Source organism: Salvia hispanica, chromosome 2 (genome assembly GCF_029641045.1).
Source record: "Salvia hispanica isolate PSC_SH4W2 chromosome 2, Shi_PSC_v1, whole genome shotgun sequence".
Classification (NCBI taxonomy): domain Eukaryota; kingdom Viridiplantae; phylum Streptophyta; class Magnoliopsida; order Lamiales; family Lamiaceae; genus Salvia; species Salvia hispanica.
Window position 1 is genome coordinate 5,954,600 of NC_142693.1, and position 19,037 is coordinate 5,973,636.

Sequence of the window (19,037 nt, forward strand, 5' to 3'; positions counted from 1 at the left end):
CATTGATGTTGAGCTAATGATTAGTACTTACATATTCCCTGCGCGCTGAAGGTTTATGTACTTCACCATCAGCTAAAGGAGGACTGCAACTTTGTCCATTTTTTGAATTTTTGACTACTAAATGTGACAGTCTTCTATCATATCTCACCCTACTATCCTATCTTTTAAAAACAACTATTCTAATTATTCTAAATTCTATTCTGTGATTTCCACACTTGGAAGAATATTGCTGCACGTATAACGAAATAAGAGGAAAACAACAAAAATATGCATGTTATAGTTTTATTACAACAACTATTTTCCAACAATATATATTTATATATATGCATGACACACAAGTAATAAATTATTAGTTCCAAGGTGCATTAAAGTGAAAAATGATTACAAAAATGTCAGTAAAATTTTAATTTTTTGCTTTCAAGTTTTCAACTTTTTGCAGAATCCATATTATCGGTTATGGGGTAAAGCTATCTACAAAATCTTCTCAAAACAAAAAGTGAGATATCTTTTTTACTTTGTGACAACAATTCTATTATTACTGACTAAAGGGTACACACCTAGGTTGCTTAGCTTCATGATTCGTTATTCTTTGCCTTTTTAGGGTTTGATTTGCATCTCTAGATTTTGGATAAATTCTATAATCATATTCAAATCAATTTTTAATTTACTGAAAGAGTTGGAATTGGCTAGCATATATGCATGGCTGAATATTCTCAACCGGTATACGTGAAGTATCATTAATATTTATATTCATTTTGTTGAAATATTATTCCCTTCGTCCCATTCAAGTAGAGGCGTTTTGTTTCAAGTACTCGTTTTGAAAAAATGATAATAAATAGTTAAAGTAGAGAGAAAGTAAAGTAAGAAAGATCATAATGTAGAGATGACTTTTATCTACGTTATTATCTCTCCTACTTTATTCTTATTTCACTTTAACAATTTATTATATCATTTTTACAAAATCAATGCTCAAAATTAAACGCCTCTACTGTCTCGGTTGGAAGGAGTGAGATTTTTCTCAAGAGATAAGTTATGCTTGGCTTATTCGGCAAGCTTATCCCATTTGTTATCCCTAATATAGGCACTTTTATCCAGCTAGGATTATATAAAGATATCTTATCTCTATATATTTCATTAGAATTCTTGTTTCCATTTTTGTTTATGGGAAAATTGATGAAAAACCAACAAGTTTGTTTAAATATTTTTTATCAATCCTACAATTTTAAAAAATGGTCTATTAATCTGTATCATAATTTTGACAATTTAATTTTTTCAATACTCAAGGCCAAAAAATCCTTAGTATCTTCATTTTTATGTCTATTACTACTCTATTAGTATGTCTTTAGCATTTAACAATTTTACTAACGTTTTAAGCCTATCGTTTACTCCAGATGAAAATTTGTCAAAAGTCAATTTATACATTAAAATGAAGACACATAGAATACCAATTTATTGATTATGGAATACTAATTGAGAAAATCATAAAAAATATGATATCATCAGCTAATTTTAATAATTTTAAGAATTGCAGAATTTGACCTGATGATTTTTTCAACAAGTTATAATACTCCAATAGTAAAATACTTCCATAAATAGTTCGGTTCATATAATAACCAATCAATTAATTACACTTAACAAAAAGCATTGTATGTGGGGATTATTCTATTAGCCCAAGTCAAAAGAAGGATGTTAATAGTATGTTACATGTATTTGTGTGCATTGTAAACCAGTTCATGTTAGTGTTATTTGTTTTGTATATTTAATTTAATTTTAATATCTTAAAAATTATTATCGATATTATGAACTTTAAATACTAGTACAAATCAAAGCTTCATTCGTTATTTTATTTACTTACAGTTACAGAATAAATGAATCAAATGAGTATTAATTTTTAACTAATTTATAGAATTAATATCGTCCATAAATTTTTTTGAAATATTAAAATCAAAATAAAAAACATGAAACAAAATAAATAATACGAACATAGATTGAACACAAATTTTAAGAAGGAAGAATCTATTTGCTTGGAAAAAGGAGGAGATCTCTACATAATCGTGGGCCATTTCACCTTGAGGGGAAATAGAGTGATGTGAGGATTTGGATTTGGATTTGGATTTGGTTGGGTATATCAAGAGATGTTATATTTATATGATCGAGTGGTAAGATTTTAGGGAACAAGAAATTAAATTCTTTAAAACATTACCTACAAAAATAAAAATTAGTTGGGGTGTTGAATGTGTGATTTAATTCATGTGTTTCAACTTTCAACATGCATGTGAAATATGAGGTGGGGGTGCAGTGAATAAGACTGCCACTCCAATACTCATCACTTTGACTTATATATCCTATGTATTTATATCATCCCTTTAGGAGACATCTACTAGTGAACATTGTCACTATAACCTGTCAATTATATATACATTAATCAATTTTCACATATTTTGTTCTATATATACTATAATCCTTTTCACATCCTACCAAGAGAAACCGCGTTTTTTCGCCTTTCTTTCAAGATAAAATAGAGGCGAAGCCCAAGGCTGAAAGTCAGACCATGCGAGCGAAACAACGAGAAAGACAAAATATAAAAATTCCAACTATTCTAATACAAGATCCAACCAACAAAACTCACTCACGTAATAAAATATGAGCAAGAACAAGTTGCAAAACTACACGGATTCATTGCCCAACTGTCACAAATTTATTTGTACTTTAAAAGTAATCGTATATCAATTTAATTAGGAGATACATGTGATATTATAGTACGTATTATTGTAAAAATAGTTTATGGATGCCGTGATTACAATACATAAACGCAAATACAACATAATATATATTGGATAAGATTTTATAGTAGTCCTTGTCATAATTAGATTCAAAGTGAATATTAGGAAAAAAAAAAAAAAAGTTCATTTGTAGTTTTGAATCTATGCATATACTGTACGTGCACATGCAAATCTAATTCCTTTAATGCATGTAGATATTTTATTAATGTTGTGAATAGTGGGGATATATTCATTTTTTCTATGATATAAAATGTTGAAGCTAAATATGAACAGCAACGATAAAATAAGCAGGGTTTCCATCTAATTAAGATTAGTACTAGTATTAAAAAAACTGTTATAAATCAATTTTCCTTTATCAAAGAAGGTAGTCTAAACTACACTATTTTGAACTATATAAATTAAAGGAGAATATGATTTAGGGAAATGATGAAATATGGTTTCATTCTATCTTTTCGCAGAGAAACACTATTTGAATTTGCAGGCTGAGACCTATAGCCTGGAGTTTGAAGACCTATACACAATACATATAAATAAATTGATACATAAACATATCATCATTAAATTTAGTAGCATATCATATCATATTTTTTTCGTCTGATCTGCCACAGACAATATTTGACATGAATGGAAACTTTCTCGGACCCCACTATATCAATCAACACTTCTCACTAATTTTCTTTTGCCTTACTTTTCATTTCATTTTATTTATTAGTATTATACTCTTTTAATTTCCATTGCTTAAACGTTACAAGTATTTTTATTTCTTTCACAGCATATAGGTTACAATTACTGTTTATTTTCCCTTATGTTAACCTAAGCCAACCTTGATTTTTTCCATTAAAAACTTAAGTTAATATATACTAAAATTAACCGATACTCAATTCGGATAGTGATAAAATGCAAGCGCATATATTGTACTACAAACTGATCAAAACCGTTAAAAAATATCAACAGATGACAAAATAGTAGCAACAGAAAATGTCAACACAATATCAACACAGCATCAACCGTTGACACTGTGTTAATATTTTCTGTTGCTACTATTTTGTCATATGTTGATAGTTTCTAACTGTTTATATTATAGTTTGAAATTTGTACAATATTTAGAGTTTATATTTGGTTATATTCATACTTAACTTTTTGTATTTAATTAAATATTTAGAGAGTGGCGAAGATGCAAATTTTTTTGCCATAAAACAGACACGGGGTAAAGTATTTATTGATCTACAATTAAAAATCGATGTTAATAATGCTTTATAAATCTTTTTATCAGAAATTCTATGCAAAAAGTAATCATGACGTGACTTGTGAATTTAGGGGATTTGATTTCATTAATTTATTGAAGATGAATCTATCTGTGGTGGGGAATTAAAGTTAATGTCATTATCTCAAATTACTATTCAGCTAATAGTGCATCTCATAGGCTATATATCTTGTCCAAATTCATCATACTATAAATCAACTTTGTTATGCGAAGCTGCATTTTTATTTTTGAAAAAGAAAACAACTTGTCTGCCCTAATTTAAAACTTTACAAATCATGCTAGAGCATTAGCATATAACAAAATCACAACTATATAAATTATGGTGCCAAGAGCCGTTGTTGTGGATGCTCTCGTAAAATATAATTCACGAGTTCAGAAATATACTATGTATAAAAATGAATTGAATCATTTAAGTAGTTCACTCAATTTTTGATACTACTAATCTAAGTCATATTTAGAAAACAAGAATTCTTTGTCACGTGAGGTGATTATATATATTAATCTTTTTATATACCTATATCGGTACGAAAATATCTTTGTAAATAAAAATAATAATTTACACTCTACATAATGCCTCGAGTAATTTGATATACATGGAGTGCAGCAAGAAATGATCATGTAAGCAGTCACTTCTTCTACAGTATGCGGTGGGTACGCCTAAATTATTTAGATGATTTCTAGAATATTGAAATAATTTCCAATCTATAATTGATTTAGGATACACAAATCTATTCCAAATTATACAAGTGTTGACTTAATCTACATTATGTTTCACGAATCTAAGTCCATTTTTTTCCTTCCAATAATGGGCAGCCATATTCAACTTCAGGTAGCTTTCAAAACCTGTGGTTTTATCCAATTTTATTTGCTAATGAAGCTAGTCATCTTGGCACTGTCATGGTAGATTTTCTGTCATAGTCCCAAAGAGAATATATATTCTAGCGATTAGGAAATTTTTGTCACTGTATTCAAATTCTTGATTGCATTATTATGTGCAATATAAAAATGAGCATATTTTGGATTTGTACATAATTAAAATATAGTAATCCATTTTATAACAATGTGATCCGTACTGAAAGAATTCAATAATATGCTTATATATTAAGTAATATAGATATATACATTTGATTAACGCGACTAATTAACATACTTATATAGTATCATAATAATATGTTAGTCATTAAAATATTTATAAAAAATAATTTAATGACTAACATATTATTCTTAGACATATACTAACAAAATTTTGTGGGATACACGCTGTCACATGAAAATTTCTATATCCGCATAAATAAGTAATTGTAGAATTGTATTTTCCTCCGTCCTAATTAAGTTGAGTCATACTCATTTTCGAAATGTCTTAATTAAGTTGAGTCAAAAAATAAAACGTCTAATCATTTTTACTTTATTATATCTTGTCTTACTTTATTATATCTTGTCTCTCATATTTTATTTTATTCTATTTAACTCATTTAATATAATTTTTTAATCTCTGTGTTCAAAAGAAAATCCCAATTTAATTGGGACGGAGAGATTTCTCAGCAAACGTACACAAACTTATTTGACATCGTTATAAAGAGTATAAATCTACAAAGTACCAGTATATATTATATAAAACCATCGAAATATGATTTAAAACCACATTAATTATCTTTTAAGTAACCCATCTCTCAATTAGATAATGTTATGCTATACAATATTTATACCTCTAGCCTACTATATAAAAAAATGTTAAAATTTTTATACAATTAAGGACACTAATTTATATTTTTGAATATATTACTTATGTTTTAAAAAAATCATTTCACTCTTAGTGTATCAGTTAAAAGTAAAAAATGCAAGTGAAAGTATCCCAAAATTAAAAGATTAAATTTTAGAGAACAATATTGTGCCATCAATTTAAGAGTGCTTTACTTTGCATCCTCAATTTTGGCAATTTTACAATATTTTTCCAACGCAAATAATTGCGTCTCAAATTTTACATTCTTTTAGAATCAGTTCATTTTAGTGCGTCCAAGCACACACTTGATTTTTCCAACTAACATAAAATTTACACTTAATGATAAATTCAAGAAACAAAATTCGTGGAATCAAGAAAAATTAAAACCGCAAACGTTAGTGCGATAGTCGTCGCTGGCATGCTTGGATGAGACAAATTAAAATGAAAAAGTTGGTGTGACAATTGTCACTGAGTCACTTGTGATAGATGAGAAGGAGCTGACACATCGTGGAATCAACTATTTAATGAAATTTTCCAAATAACAAAAATTTCTTATTCACCTATTTAATTTAGTTTTCCACAATAACAAAAAATATTCTTTTTCCAGAAACATATTCACACACACCCTTCACTGCATCACATACATCCTCAGTTAATCAAACAATAATTACCAACCCTTAATCAAACAATATTAACCTTGATAATTGGCGTGCAATGGTTTCTCTAGTGGGAGAAAGAGATTGAAGGGTGTCAGCCAGGACAACCTAAGTAGAAGAAACACGATCATGTATAATCTTGAAATTTCACCCCACAAATATTCCATCCAGCGTTTACTAGTTGACCAAACACCACTATTCCAATCCCTATTTCATCAATTATTAATAAAAATTCAATCTTTACAATAAAAATTCAATCTTTACAATAAAAATACATACATATGTATGTATAGGAATAGATTCGAGGCCACACACATCTGTTCTGTACTGTATTAAACATGCAGTAATATCCCACATCCACTAACTATTTGAGGGGCAGAGCTCCAAGAAACCATAAAATTCTTCAATCCATCATCACTCCTTCCTTTGACGAAACACCAATTTAATAAACGATAATGGAAGGCCCTCCCATTTTCGATCATCCCCATCTCCAGATTTCCTTCTCCGCTCACCACCAACCTGATCAAATGGGGTTTGTTCAGTTCGAGGATCATCACAATCCGGTGCTCAGCTTCCTCCCGCCGCCGCCGCCGCCCGTGAAAGCCGCCGCAGGATTCAATCATGATGAGCAGCAGCAGCTTCCAGTGAATAGATCCTCATGGAATAACGACCAAGTAGTTAGTTGCCCTTTCTCTCTCCTTATTTATCGGTTGGGGTTTTCTACTCATTGTCAAATTGAAATCTTTTTACTTTCTTGCTTTGTTTGCAATTAAGGAGATGGTCTTTCTTTTTCGTGTGTGGATTTCAATTATAAAATGAAAATGGAAATTATTCTTGTGTAGGTGGTGGATCCTAAGGCTGTGAATGATGAGAGTAACAACGCCAACGATGCTTCCAATTCATGGTACTTTAATTTTATTTTATTTTATTTAATTTGATTTCTCTCTATGCTTTGATTATGAAACCCTAGCTAGAGATCTATTTTGGTGCTTCATTTGCTTAGGTTTTTTATTTGGGAAAGATTTCTTTCTGTGTTTGTGTGTGAAGAGAGAGAAGAGAGGGATCCCACAAGGGGAATAAATGGAATCATTCATTTTGGTGCATGAACTATTATCGAGTCTGATTCAGATCAATAATGGCCAGTACAACAATTCCACTATACTGTAGTCAAAATATCAATTTGCATGTGATCTAAGGCTTAATCACCTAAATTAAGGTGTGATTGTGTGATTTGAAGGTGGAGGAGTTCTTCGTCAGACAAGAACAAGGTGAAGATACGGAGGAAGCTGCGGGAGCCGAGGTTTTGTTTTCAGACGAGGAGCGACGTCGATGTTCTTGATGATGGCTACAAATGGAGGAAGTATGGACAGAAAGTTGTCAAGAATAGCCTCCATCCAAGGTAAATTTGTAGTAAATCAATTACTATTACTTATAAGTGTTTAATTAATTCTCTCTATAATCTCTATAGGGCGTATTTGATTATTATGACAAGAGTCTAGAGATTAACTAACTTCTTAATCAGTTGTATGGCAATGGTTTATCCTTCCTTAATTAGTTATTTCAAGATTAAAATAGTATGTGTATATGTAGTCTTTCTTCTATAGTTTGCCATCGACAATTAGCAATGTCTAATTAATTCTAGTATTTATACATGTAAAAATAGCATAAATAAAGCTAATCAGAATACTCTCAAGGCCTGCATTTTCTCAACTACAAATTTGCTAGTTGTTAGATTTCCATGTTATGTCTCTTATTAATTGCATATACACATATATAATATAATACTACTATATAGATTATGTAGAATGTACGTTACAAGCTAGAGGTACCAATCACATATTTGGATTCTTCTTGAGTTTATAATTATGCTATATATTGTTGTAATTAGAGTAGATGGAAAGTCATGTAGATGAATAAAAAAATGAAACTACATTCCTAATTGCTCTTCAAGCCTTTTTTAATAGATAAATACCTTTGGCCTTGGGAATACCCATAATTTTGTTTACATTAGTTAGGTTTTATGTATTTTCGAATATAGAAGATTGATGGTGTGACGGTGTTGCAGAAGCTACTACCGATGCACGCATAGCAATTGCCGGGTGAAGAAGAGAGTGGAGCGGCTGTCGGAAGACTGCAGGATGGTGATTACAACATATGAAGGCAGACACAACCACTCTCCCTCCGATGATTCCAACTCCGAGCACGACTGTTACACCTCTTTTTAACTGCCATACTCGCCGGAAATATCATTTGTCTATGTCGTGTATATTTTTTATATATATGATGCCAACCTCCTCTAGATCTTGTTTATTTTACATTTGCTTATATTTTTCCCGCTTAGCCTAATGTTGGATAGTGAATATTATATTGAATGTATGTATGATAAAAAAAACCCTGCCCTTTCCTTGTCGAACCATTCACTTTTTTGGCAGCTGTTGAAACGAGGAACGTGTAATTTTTCATACATATATCATCTTCATTCAATCTTAATTTCGTATCGAGCAGTGCTATTTGATCATATTATTATCGAATCAATACTTTTTATTGTTGTTTTACGATTATGACCGGCCATATATTAAGGCCAAAAAGCTTTTCCCTTTACGAAATTTATCAAGACGCTTCCTTTGCTCGCCATAAGTGTTTAATTTGAGATTCAGTACTGATTTTAAGAAATATATGAAGAATGACGCTTCCTTGCGCCCGTCATTAAGTGTGGGATCGACATGGACTTTCAAAAACACGAAGAAACATATGCAAGTGAAACGAGCCAGAAGAGGCTTCCCATATTGAGAAGCTTATTTTTTTTAGTTTCTTAGAAGTGAGTGACGCATGACTATAAGGTTTTGCGTCTCTCGCTCCCTTATCAGACGCCCCATTTCTCCCATGCGCGAAAAACACATCCATCTTTAAAAAAATAATCTTCACGAAAATATATCTCCATCTTCAGAAAAACGTAGGCGGCTCAACGCGATTTCTGGCTACCGCTAGTCCCTCCATTTGTGGAGAGGACCAATCCTTCGGTGATGGCACGAACGGATCTGTTGTGGTTATGAAAATCTCTTCGATCCCAAGGCAACGGCTCCAACGACGTGAAAATCGATTGTGGCAAAAATTGATAATTCGCCGTTGTAAGACAATTTGTAATCTCCTTATCAAATATAGCAAAAATGATAGTATGTGACTACATTCTGAAATACTAGCTAATTGAGACATTTCAATCGAGTTGTGGATTCATTGATAAACCGAAATGCAAAACATATGCAATTGATTTCTGAATTCTGATGATGATTTCTATCAACGTAGTTAGCATCACTATTTGCTCAATCCATCAATCTGAATTTGAGCAGTTATTAAACACCAGCTCAAAATTGCAATTGCAACTGTATGAACAAACAATACTATCTCTCAAATCCAACACTGAATCAAACAAATTCGTCTGCGTAGATGATCCAATCGCAATCATCGGCCGAGGAAAACCAAATCCTCGGCGCCGTTGACGGTGATTCCATTCCGCTTCACCGATTCGAAGAAGGGCCCCAGCAGCCTGCGGTAGTGGATAGGCCTTGAGAGCTCCTCGCCTACGTCGATTCCGACGCTCGACACGCCCTTCTCTTGGAGGCGGATCCCGATCTTATCACCGATTCGCGATGCGGTCTTCGAGTCCCAGTAGATGCTCGACCGTGGGAACCGGTTCAATTTCGCTCTGTAGGCTTTGATGAACTCTTCCTCGCTCGATGAGGCCATGGCTACGATCGACTTCGAGCTGCTGCACGTCACCTGCGCCGTGATTTTCCGGCAGGACAGAACTAATTGGAGGAGGTGCGTGCCCTGGGCCGCCATTTCCGCCGGCACGGCGGTGCCAATTTGGGGTTTCGAGAATTAGGAAATTCGTTGCTCAAAAAAACCTTCTCTCTCAAAAAAAAAGAGAAAAAAATGTTGGTAGTTTTTTTATGAAATGAAATTAAAATTGATGGAATATTACAATTCAATGCAAAATTAGAGTTTGAATTGGAATATTATCAAACTTTTGGGGCAAAATTGAAAATTGCGTCTCTACTTCTTCTTCAGGTCTCTGGGTTTTGCGCTCTACAGAAGACGAAATGGCGCAAAGTTCCAATTCAATGCAAGTTTATGGTAAATTCGGTAAATTTTCAGCTGTACGTTTCAGTTTAACCGATCAGCTCACCCAAACTCTTTGCAATAAGGTTACGATCTGTTGCTGGGGCTAATTGCTGCGTTTTACGTGTTCATGGCGCCTTACACTAAGGTTGAAGAAAGCTTCAACGTTCAGGTATGTCGTAATTCTCCAATAATTGCTTGATTTTCGGTTTTTTTTTTGCATCAGTTTTTTTGTTATTGGGAAAAATATTGTAGTAATTCGCCTTGACAAAATCTGCCTTGATGAACAATAAGAAAAACCGATGAATTGACTTGTGCTGTGTTGTTAGGCAATGCACGACATTCTGTACCACCAGCATCATATAGAAAAGGTAAAAATTAGATATTTTGACCAGTTAGGAATTTTTGGGCTACTTTTTCATTTTATCTGTGTTCTATCTCAGTATGATCATTTGGAATTTCCTGGAGTAGTCCCTCGTACATTTATTGGTAAGTTTTTTTATGCTATTGCTTGCTATGACAATTGGTTTAGATATAGTTTTGCACAATATTTTGTCACAATTTATAACGGATCATATCATAGGTTATGTGTGAAGCCTAATTGTTGTACTTTGATAGTATTACAGGATCTTAGGAACCACTAAATTGGTCAGAATTTTCCAACATTATTTCTTTTCTTGCAGGCTCCATTCTCGTATCAACTCTAGCTTCTCCATTTGTGCTAGCTGCTAGTTTATTGCAGTTTCCAAAGCTATACAGTCTTTATGCAGGTGATACTTGAACCATGGAACCTTTATTATTTTTATGCTTTCTATTAGTCTTCAGTTCCTCTGCCAAGATACTTTGTTTATATGCTATTATATGGTGTTTATCCAATTTCATATGCCTTACATTGTTCTGTCCAGTTCGTTTGGTGTTAGGCTTCATCATATTGTCTTCGTTGCGTTTCTTTCGTATTCAGGTATTTATACTTTAAAGTATCTTCCATTCACTCTTTTACTTTTTTTGCTTGTTCTCTTATGTAGAGGTCTGAGTAAATCATGTATTTAGGACATTATGGGTTTGCTAATATAACACCCTTGTAAAATGATTACCAAACAAGGTTTCTAACATCAAAACTCGTAATGCTGGAAAAAAAATCTTTAACAACTGATTATATTTGTCTCTTTCTGGTTGTGAAAAGCTTTTGCTCATTTTCTTTTAGAGAGCTGCATCTTTTTTTCATTCCCTTCCTTCTACGGTCTCTGAATCTTTGAAATCATGTTTGAGATGGAATCCTTGGGTGTCAATTTATAATGAGCAATGCAAACCTACTACATACTTGTGCAGATCAGGAAGAACTTTGGATCTCAAGTGGAAGCTTTTTTTGTAATATTGACTGCAATTCAGTTTCACATGCTGTTCTACTGCTCACGCCCCCTTCCTAACATCTTGGCATTTGGCTTAGGTATTGTCACCTGCACTAGGTCTATTTTGATTTACTCTATTTTCTTGCTCTTGCTAACATCACTGTCCAACGTTCTATGTCTAGACTAACCAAAAATGAGATTTTATGTTGTTGAAGAGGGTCGCACTTCACTGTGTTATATTTTGGTTTATGGCAGCAGAGTCATTCATACTTAGATATTTAGATAAATAGCTGAGATGGTTGAAGGATGTGAATATGGTGATATCTTTGATCTTTGTTTGAATTACGATCAATATGGCATTAATTTTTTTAAGGAATTCTTGTTATAAGCAACTAACAGCATTCAAAAAAGATTTGTGCAAATCTCGTCTCGAACTGCAAGTTTATGTTTCCAAGAGCTCACAGCCAAACAAACTCTACAGATTTCTCATTAAATGCAAAATGCGTTCGCAATAGACATTCACTGTTGTTTAAGTAAACAGAATGTGCTCCGTACAATTTCATGAATTAAATGCATTTCAAATCTAAATCAGGACATCAGCTGCTAATACAGATTATTGTGAATTTCTCATTTTTTCTCCATGTCATATGTTCTTTTCACACACCAACATGTAGGTCTTCCATTATATTGTGCTCTTTCAGATAAGGTGTTTCAACATTGTTTTGTAACTTAGCATGTATTGGTTATAAATATTTCATTGTGTGTGCTGATTTAGCCCTAATTTGTTGTTTGTACTTTGTAGTAAACTTGGCATATGGGTATTGGTTTCAGAAAAGGTTTTATGCAGCATTGAATTCTTTGGTATGTTTTCCCAACTGCTAATTAAAATCTTTGCTGAGATTGTAATACTGGATTTTATTTAATTTATAGTATGTCGAACTAATGTATTGTTGTTATGGACCATGGTAGTAGCTCCAAGTTTTTATTTATATGATTTCCTTGTCCTTCAGTTCTTGTTTCTGGTTAATCAATCAAATCAGACTTCATGTTGCATCCCTTTGATTAGTTCCATTTACTATATTTTTCTGGCATCAATATAATTAGTTGCCTCAATTCCAAATATATTAAGTGGTTAAACCAATTTAATTTGATTTTTTTATAATCATTTAGGCAACAATCTCTGAAGCCTTAAGCCTACAATCACGATTTTTTTGGTTTTGTGAGCGATAAAAGATGTGTCAACTTTTATCATATTCTGATTCATGAAGGTATGTTTTCCATGGTCAGGTTTTTGCCACCATCGTTTTTAGATGTGACATCCTGCTACTTGTTTCACCACTGGGGCTTGAACTTTTGCTGGTATGTGGTATGGCTATGATTAATAATAACGATTTTAGTTGTTCGTTTTCTCTATTTTGCTTCTTCCGTTTCCTGATCTCTATCTCTCTCCCCCACATAAAGTAAATGCAAGCATGCTGTAGAATTTTTTCCACTATATGTTCCATTTTTGTCATCAATATGAATCTTCATATTGATCAGGTGTATATTCTGCCTTATTAAGTTAAAACTTACATTATGTGAAGATTCTATTGTTTCCATCGCAAAAACTAAATTACTTCATACTTCAGTGATTCTGAGACTTTATCTTGGAATTGTACTATATTTTTATGACTTCAGGTTTTATTAGGAGTTTGTTTAGATAGCATAATGCGTTATTTTTTAATCACAAGAAGAATGTGATACCTTAGTGTCTTTGCCTATTTGCTCGGGATGCTATGTGCTAGCCAGATGATCTTTTCATGTTTCCAGCCTCTAACTATGCCTTGAATTAATCAACTACAGTCTAGATCTATTTCATTGCGGAAAGCTGTAATATCGTGCTTGATAGCTGCTTGCTCTTTCATAGGTTTGTTAGCTAACCCCGTCTATTGTCTCTACATAATTCATGTCTTTACTTATCTGTATGTCAACAATGTCAACTTTTATAATATTGGGTTGCAGGATTGACAGTGATGGTTGATTCAGTCATGTGGAGGAGGATATTATGGCCTGAGCTGGAAGTTTTTTGGTTTAATTCAGTGTTGAATCGAAGTTCTGAATGGGGTGTATCCTTTTATTAAAGGCAACCATTCCTTATGTTTGTTGCTTGACTTCTTAATTTTTTGATAACTTCCTATAGACAAACGTTCTTAATGTCTGTTTGGCTTCTATTTTTTTCCCATAACTTCCTCTAGACTCATGCGTTTCACTGGTACTTCACATCTGCTCTTCCCCGCTCGTTGCTGGTGGCGTATCCACTGTCTGTGGTGAGCATTAAGTATTTATTTATCAAAAAATCTAAATCCTCTGTGATGTCTCATGTGATTGGTATCATCTGAAGTTGACCAAGGCGGCAGTTGAGGAATTTTGATTCTGTCAAAAAATTGAGCTCTAGTGTATAAGCTGCTAGAAAGAGGCGACAGTCCTGCCCAACTTTATAAATCCTAATCTTATAAGTATTTTCTTTTGCCTGATTTGATGGACACATTTTGCTGCAGCTAGGTTTATTTCTTGACAGAAGGATTCGGATGTATGTTATTCCTGTTTTATCTTTTGTTACGCTCTACTCGAAACTTCCACACAAGGTAATGCCTCCTTTGAATCAGCTTTATTTGACTTCATGTCAGCCTGTTGTACAGTTTCTGTTATTTGGATTTCCTGTTACAGGAACTCCGATTCATTATTAGCTCTCTTCCTATCTTCAACCTATCTGCTGCAATTGCTGCTAGCAGAATGTATGCAACTATTCCCACAAATTACTTCTGTTAAATAAATATCACAATTGTCAATTGTTGACTAGTTGATCCAGTCAAGTTTTTCTTCTTCGTTTTTTCCTAATAATAAATTTCTCCAGCTACAACAATCGGAAAAAGAGTTTATGGAAATATCTTAACATTGCCATGCTGGGTCTGTTCCTGATCAGGTTAAGCCAAGTAACTTTTTCAACTGTTGATAACTTTCATGTCTCTGCTGACATCTTATTATGTAGTCTAGGGTGTACGACCTTAATGTTTATGGCATCATATGAGAACTATCCTAGCGGCCATGCCCTAAAAGTTTTGCATAAGATGGGTAAGCTCTTTCTTCTCCCCTCGCGTGCACACACCACCCAGCTCATAGAAATTGACTACATTTAACTTTAATCTTACAAGAATTATTTGAAGTGTGATTAATTATTTTGACCATTTGCATTGTTAGCTTAAATTAGCATTTGTTTTCTCTCACGTTCAATGTGTAGTTTTGTGTGTTGGTGCCCTGTTATTTTGATTTCTTGCATGCGTGTGTTGAAACTGAAAATGTGTTTGATTTTCTTGTTAGCTATTTCAGTAACTTTAGACATCAAATACAAGTATTCACTCTAAACTGCAATAAGTCATGAGGATCATGTATTGGTTTAACAGGGCATTTGGAACACAATTCAAATGAACTCTGGGTTCACATCGACACGTTCTCAGCAATGAATGGAATCTCACGCTTCTGTGAAAATCATGCTCCGTGGCGGTATGATTGAGGATCTCTTTTCCAAATATTATTGAGGATCTCTTTTCCAAATATTTATATCTTAGTGAAATTGTTGCGGCAGAAATTTTGAAGATGAGTTTCTATACAAACTTCCTCTTTCTCTCTCACCCATAAACAACCCTGGCACCACACAGAAAATCATCTTTTTTTTTAATTTTCTGCTTTCAGATGCAAGTTAATTTGCTAGCTTGCTTTTCCTTTCCCATAAAACCATTACATGACATGGTTGTCATCGTGTATGTTCTATATGTTTGTTCATCTTACATAATGGTCTTATGGAGAGAATCTAGAGCCGAAACTATGTTCGTCACAGAGATTTCTCCTTTTAACTCCTTTCACATTTTTTTTATGGTCTTCTCCCATTTCATCATACAACTGTTCTTTGGTTTAGGTACTCTAAAGAAGAAGGGATTCCTCTTCAAGAATTTCAGCGAAGAAATTTTACCTACCTTTTAAGGTGACTTTCGTATTTGTCAATATGGTTTAGCAGCATTGAAATCTTTTATCCTGAGATAATAGATAACATCAGACAAAGGATTTTTATTATACTTAGAGCTTAACACAGTGTTCTCTTCGATTTTTCATCAAATAATCCCGAGCATTTTGCAGCGAGCATGCTCAGAGAAATGGTTACAAGTGTCTACTTAGCACAACTGGGTTTTCTGGGACTCGTCTTCATGCTGGATTTCCTCCCATATTGCTGGTAGGTGTAGAAGATCTATTTCTTTCTTTTGTTTGAATACATCTACCTATGGTTTCTCTATCTTCTCCAGGTTAAAAAACCGAAGGTTTTTGTACATGGAAACACGAATAACAACGAAATAATTCACAGAAGCTGGCCAGGATGCTGATTTTCAGATCCTTGAGGTAAATTCTCAGGTTGTTGTAAGAAAGATAGACAAATTGACTGGGAAACTTCCGCTGCTACACTACCTTAAAACGACGAAAAATCGTCACAATTTTTTTAGAAATTCATACATGTCTTCATTTCTGTAATTTAGAGATAGAAGTCCTTATTGCTTATTGCTACACTTTAATGCGACCTCTTCCTTTCATGATGTAGCTAATTGTGTGTGCTTGATATTCAACCATGTTAGTTTAATACTCATTTTTTGTGGAAATTTTTTCATATTCCATTAATGAGTAATGACAAGTCTATCGTTGACTTGGACTAAGACATACGTTGCCTAAAAAGTCTCCTATACTCCTCAGTCCTCACCGCATATGAAAGCCTAATCCCATCCACCTTCACACCCCAATTCAATTTCCTTTTCTATTTCTACTTTATTTCCTCTTAAACATGGCTAATTATGGCGCCACCACACAGAGGCCATCCACCACTCCTCCACCTCCGCCTGCCGAGAACGACGATGTATCAAAAGATTCGTCGAAAAAGAAGATCTATACCATAGCCTTTTCGTGCCCTTTCGACATACCTTCAAGCCCAGAATCAGCTGCGATTAGGGTAGCGAGAAACCTCGAAAGCTTCAGCTTGTACTACGTGACGTTCATGTGGACGGTGCTCTTCATCGCCCTCATCCCACGTCGTAATGTCTCGATCGTGTTTCTTGTTGCCACCACCGAAGTGGAGTTCATCTACTCCCTTCTGTTGCGGGCTCTCCCTGGTTCCGTCCTCCTGCACCGGATCATCGACAAGCGGATCGTGTTTTTTATTCTCTTCGTGCTCGTGCTTACCGACGCTGCTCTTCATCTCTTGATTGTCCTCGCTTCCACCGTCCCCCTCGTAATACTTCATGCAGCGTTGAGCAATAGAGATGCTCCGATCGAGGAGGAGGACGGAGAGATGGCGCGCCTAGTCGAAGAAAAGCTCGGCGGCAGCGGCGGTGCTGATGCTCAGCCGGATATTTTGGTCTGAAATATTGTGCTTCTTTGGTTGAGTTTTCCTACTAGTTGAGTCGTTGACTGTAACGGTGGCGCATGTTGCGCATGTACTACTATTAAGTTATGAGTATTGGAGTATAAATTTCTTGAATTAATGAATTATAAATTTATCAAATTACGTCTTTCGTCGAATTACTAAACCTATATCACCCTTAAAGGATGACTATCAATTATGATACACTCCATTAAAATGCCAATAAACACAATTATGATTGTAGTAGCAGTACTATTCTATCTTTGTAGACTTGTTTTTAAATTTGTAAATAATTTTATCAAATTGATCTTCAACAGAAAGAGATGGGGTTATTCTTTCTTGTTTTAGAGGTGTGGATGAGGGTTATACTTTAGAAAAAGTTTGACGTCTCTTATTGGATAGCTTTATGCTACAAATGTTTTAAGGATAAAAAAAATCTTTATTTTAATTAAAGAACTAAAATGAGCAAAATGTGTATAATTTTTAAATTCAGCGGACGAAGTCTTTGCAGATAATTTTTATAGAAAAATGTTTTGGGGACATAATGTCTAAGACATAATGAGGTTAAAGTAGTAATTTTATTTTACATTTAATTTTAAATTAAATTTAAATTTTGTATATGTACTTTGTTGCCCCAGCATTCATATATGGAAGTAGTATTAATTAAGATCTTGATAAGGTTAATTTGATTATTTGTAAAATATAGAGTTCTTAACTAAATTTAGTGTATCAAGAAAAATTAAATTATATTTCAAAATATAAATAACTTTAAATTATTTTTTTTTACATAATTGTTAATGCTAGTATTGACCATAATTAATATTTACTTTTCTTTATTAAATATTGAAATTTTACTATATCATGTAGCAACAAATTTGGAGTATGCAATTTTGATTTTAATACTAATTGAGTATGTAATTTTGATGTAAAATTTTTTAAAATTTTAATATTAATTCTTTACATTTCATTTTTACTATTATTTCTAGAATTACAACTCAACAAAAAAAAATCGCATGTTCTTAACTAATACTCCTATATTTAACATTTTAAAGCTATATATTTAAAATCTTCTCATTTTCTTATATTAAAATTACTAACTAAAAAGGGATATTATTAATGGAGCTTACGATTCTTAATTTTCTTAATTCTTAATATAATTAGTTGATGTACGATATATTAAATAATCTAAAATGAGAAAAGTTGATTCATCCAATTATTTTCGTATTAAAAAATATAATAATTTTTTTATTTTTGAAACATTATAAAGTTAATTTTCTAAGCATAATTTTATAGAGTCGAAGTCTAACTAGTACTTGTCAATCAAAATATAAAAAGAATATGTAACACCCACCCTTTTTGAACCATAGTCCAGCAATATCACCTTGTAATGGTTGTTATTTCTTGTTTGTTCGAGTTTTAAAATGTGTACGATCTCGATAATCATAAAGAAGACGTTTAATAGTTTTGCTAAATAAAAGAAAATCTATGAGTTCGGTCAAGTAGAATTTTGCAAAGTCCTAAGCTATTACAATTTAAATATCGAGAATATAGCAAAAGAGGAGACGCGCCCCGAGCCTCGGTGGTTGTGCACATCCCAGACCCCCACCTTCATTTCGTACTCCTATCGCTTGTTACATCGCACACTTCCGGAACCTACAAAAGATAGATAAATATTAGTCGCATCACCATCACATCTGTCAAATCAAGAC

General features: G+C 33.1%; 3 protein-coding genes across 6 annotated transcripts; 2 read left to right on the forward strand and 1 right to left on the reverse strand.

Moving 5' to 3' along the window:
* The first annotated feature begins 6,737 nt into the window (after positions 1-6,737).
* Positions 6,738-8,913, forward strand: WRKY12 (WRKY family transcription factor). Of its 2 annotated transcripts, none has more exons than XM_048120943.1 (4): positions 6,738-7,100; positions 7,266-7,327; positions 7,661-7,822; positions 8,489-8,913. In XM_048120943.1, the coding sequence occupies exons 1-4, from the start codon at positions 6,879-6,881 to the stop codon at positions 8,646-8,648; spliced, it is 606 nt and encodes a 201-aa protein (XP_047976900.1). In that variant the 5' UTR covers positions 6,738-6,878; the 3' UTR covers positions 8,649-8,913. The 2 variants fall into 2 exon arrangements, with proteins under 2 accessions (XP_047976900.1, XP_047976907.1); XM_048120950.1 differs by having other exon boundaries at positions 6,738-7,097.
* A 748-nt stretch (positions 8,914-9,661) lies between these two features.
* Positions 9,662-10,263, reverse strand: LOC125200921 (Ribosomal L18p/L5e family protein). Its single transcript, XM_048098754.2, has one exon. The coding sequence runs from the start codon at positions 10,261-10,263 to the stop codon at positions 9,883-9,885; it is 381 nt and encodes a 126-aa protein (XP_047954711.1). The 3' UTR covers positions 9,662-9,882.
* Positions 10,226-17,445, forward strand: LOC125200920 (dol-P-Man:Man(7)GlcNAc(2)-PP-Dol alpha-1,6-mannosyltransferase-like). 3 transcript variants are annotated; one of them, XM_089065739.1, is made up of 20 exons: positions 10,226-10,358; positions 10,492-10,557; positions 10,629-10,714; positions 10,872-10,913; positions 10,986-11,031; positions 11,226-11,312; positions 11,448-11,503; positions 11,872-11,989; positions 12,694-12,752; positions 13,179-13,250; positions 13,734-13,797; positions 13,893-13,996; positions 14,126-14,197; positions 14,429-14,515; positions 14,598-14,665; positions 14,785-15,002; positions 15,332-15,431; positions 15,844-15,909; positions 16,062-16,155; positions 16,226-17,445. In XM_089065739.1, exons 2-20 carry the CDS (start codon positions 10,524-10,526, stop codon positions 16,301-16,303), a joined length of 1,551 nt encoding a protein of 516 aa, XP_088921865.1. In that variant the 5' UTR covers positions 10,226-10,358; positions 10,492-10,523; the 3' UTR covers positions 16,304-17,445. The 3 variants fall into 3 exon arrangements, with proteins under 3 accessions (XP_088921865.1, XP_088921866.1, XP_088921864.1); XM_089065740.1 differs by lacking the exon at positions 10,226-10,358 and having other exon boundaries at positions 10,433-10,557; positions 14,785-14,853; positions 14,920-15,002; XM_089065738.1 differs by lacking the exon at positions 10,226-10,358 and having other exon boundaries at positions 10,433-10,557.
* The last annotated feature ends 1,592 nt before the right edge of the window (positions 17,446-19,037 follow it).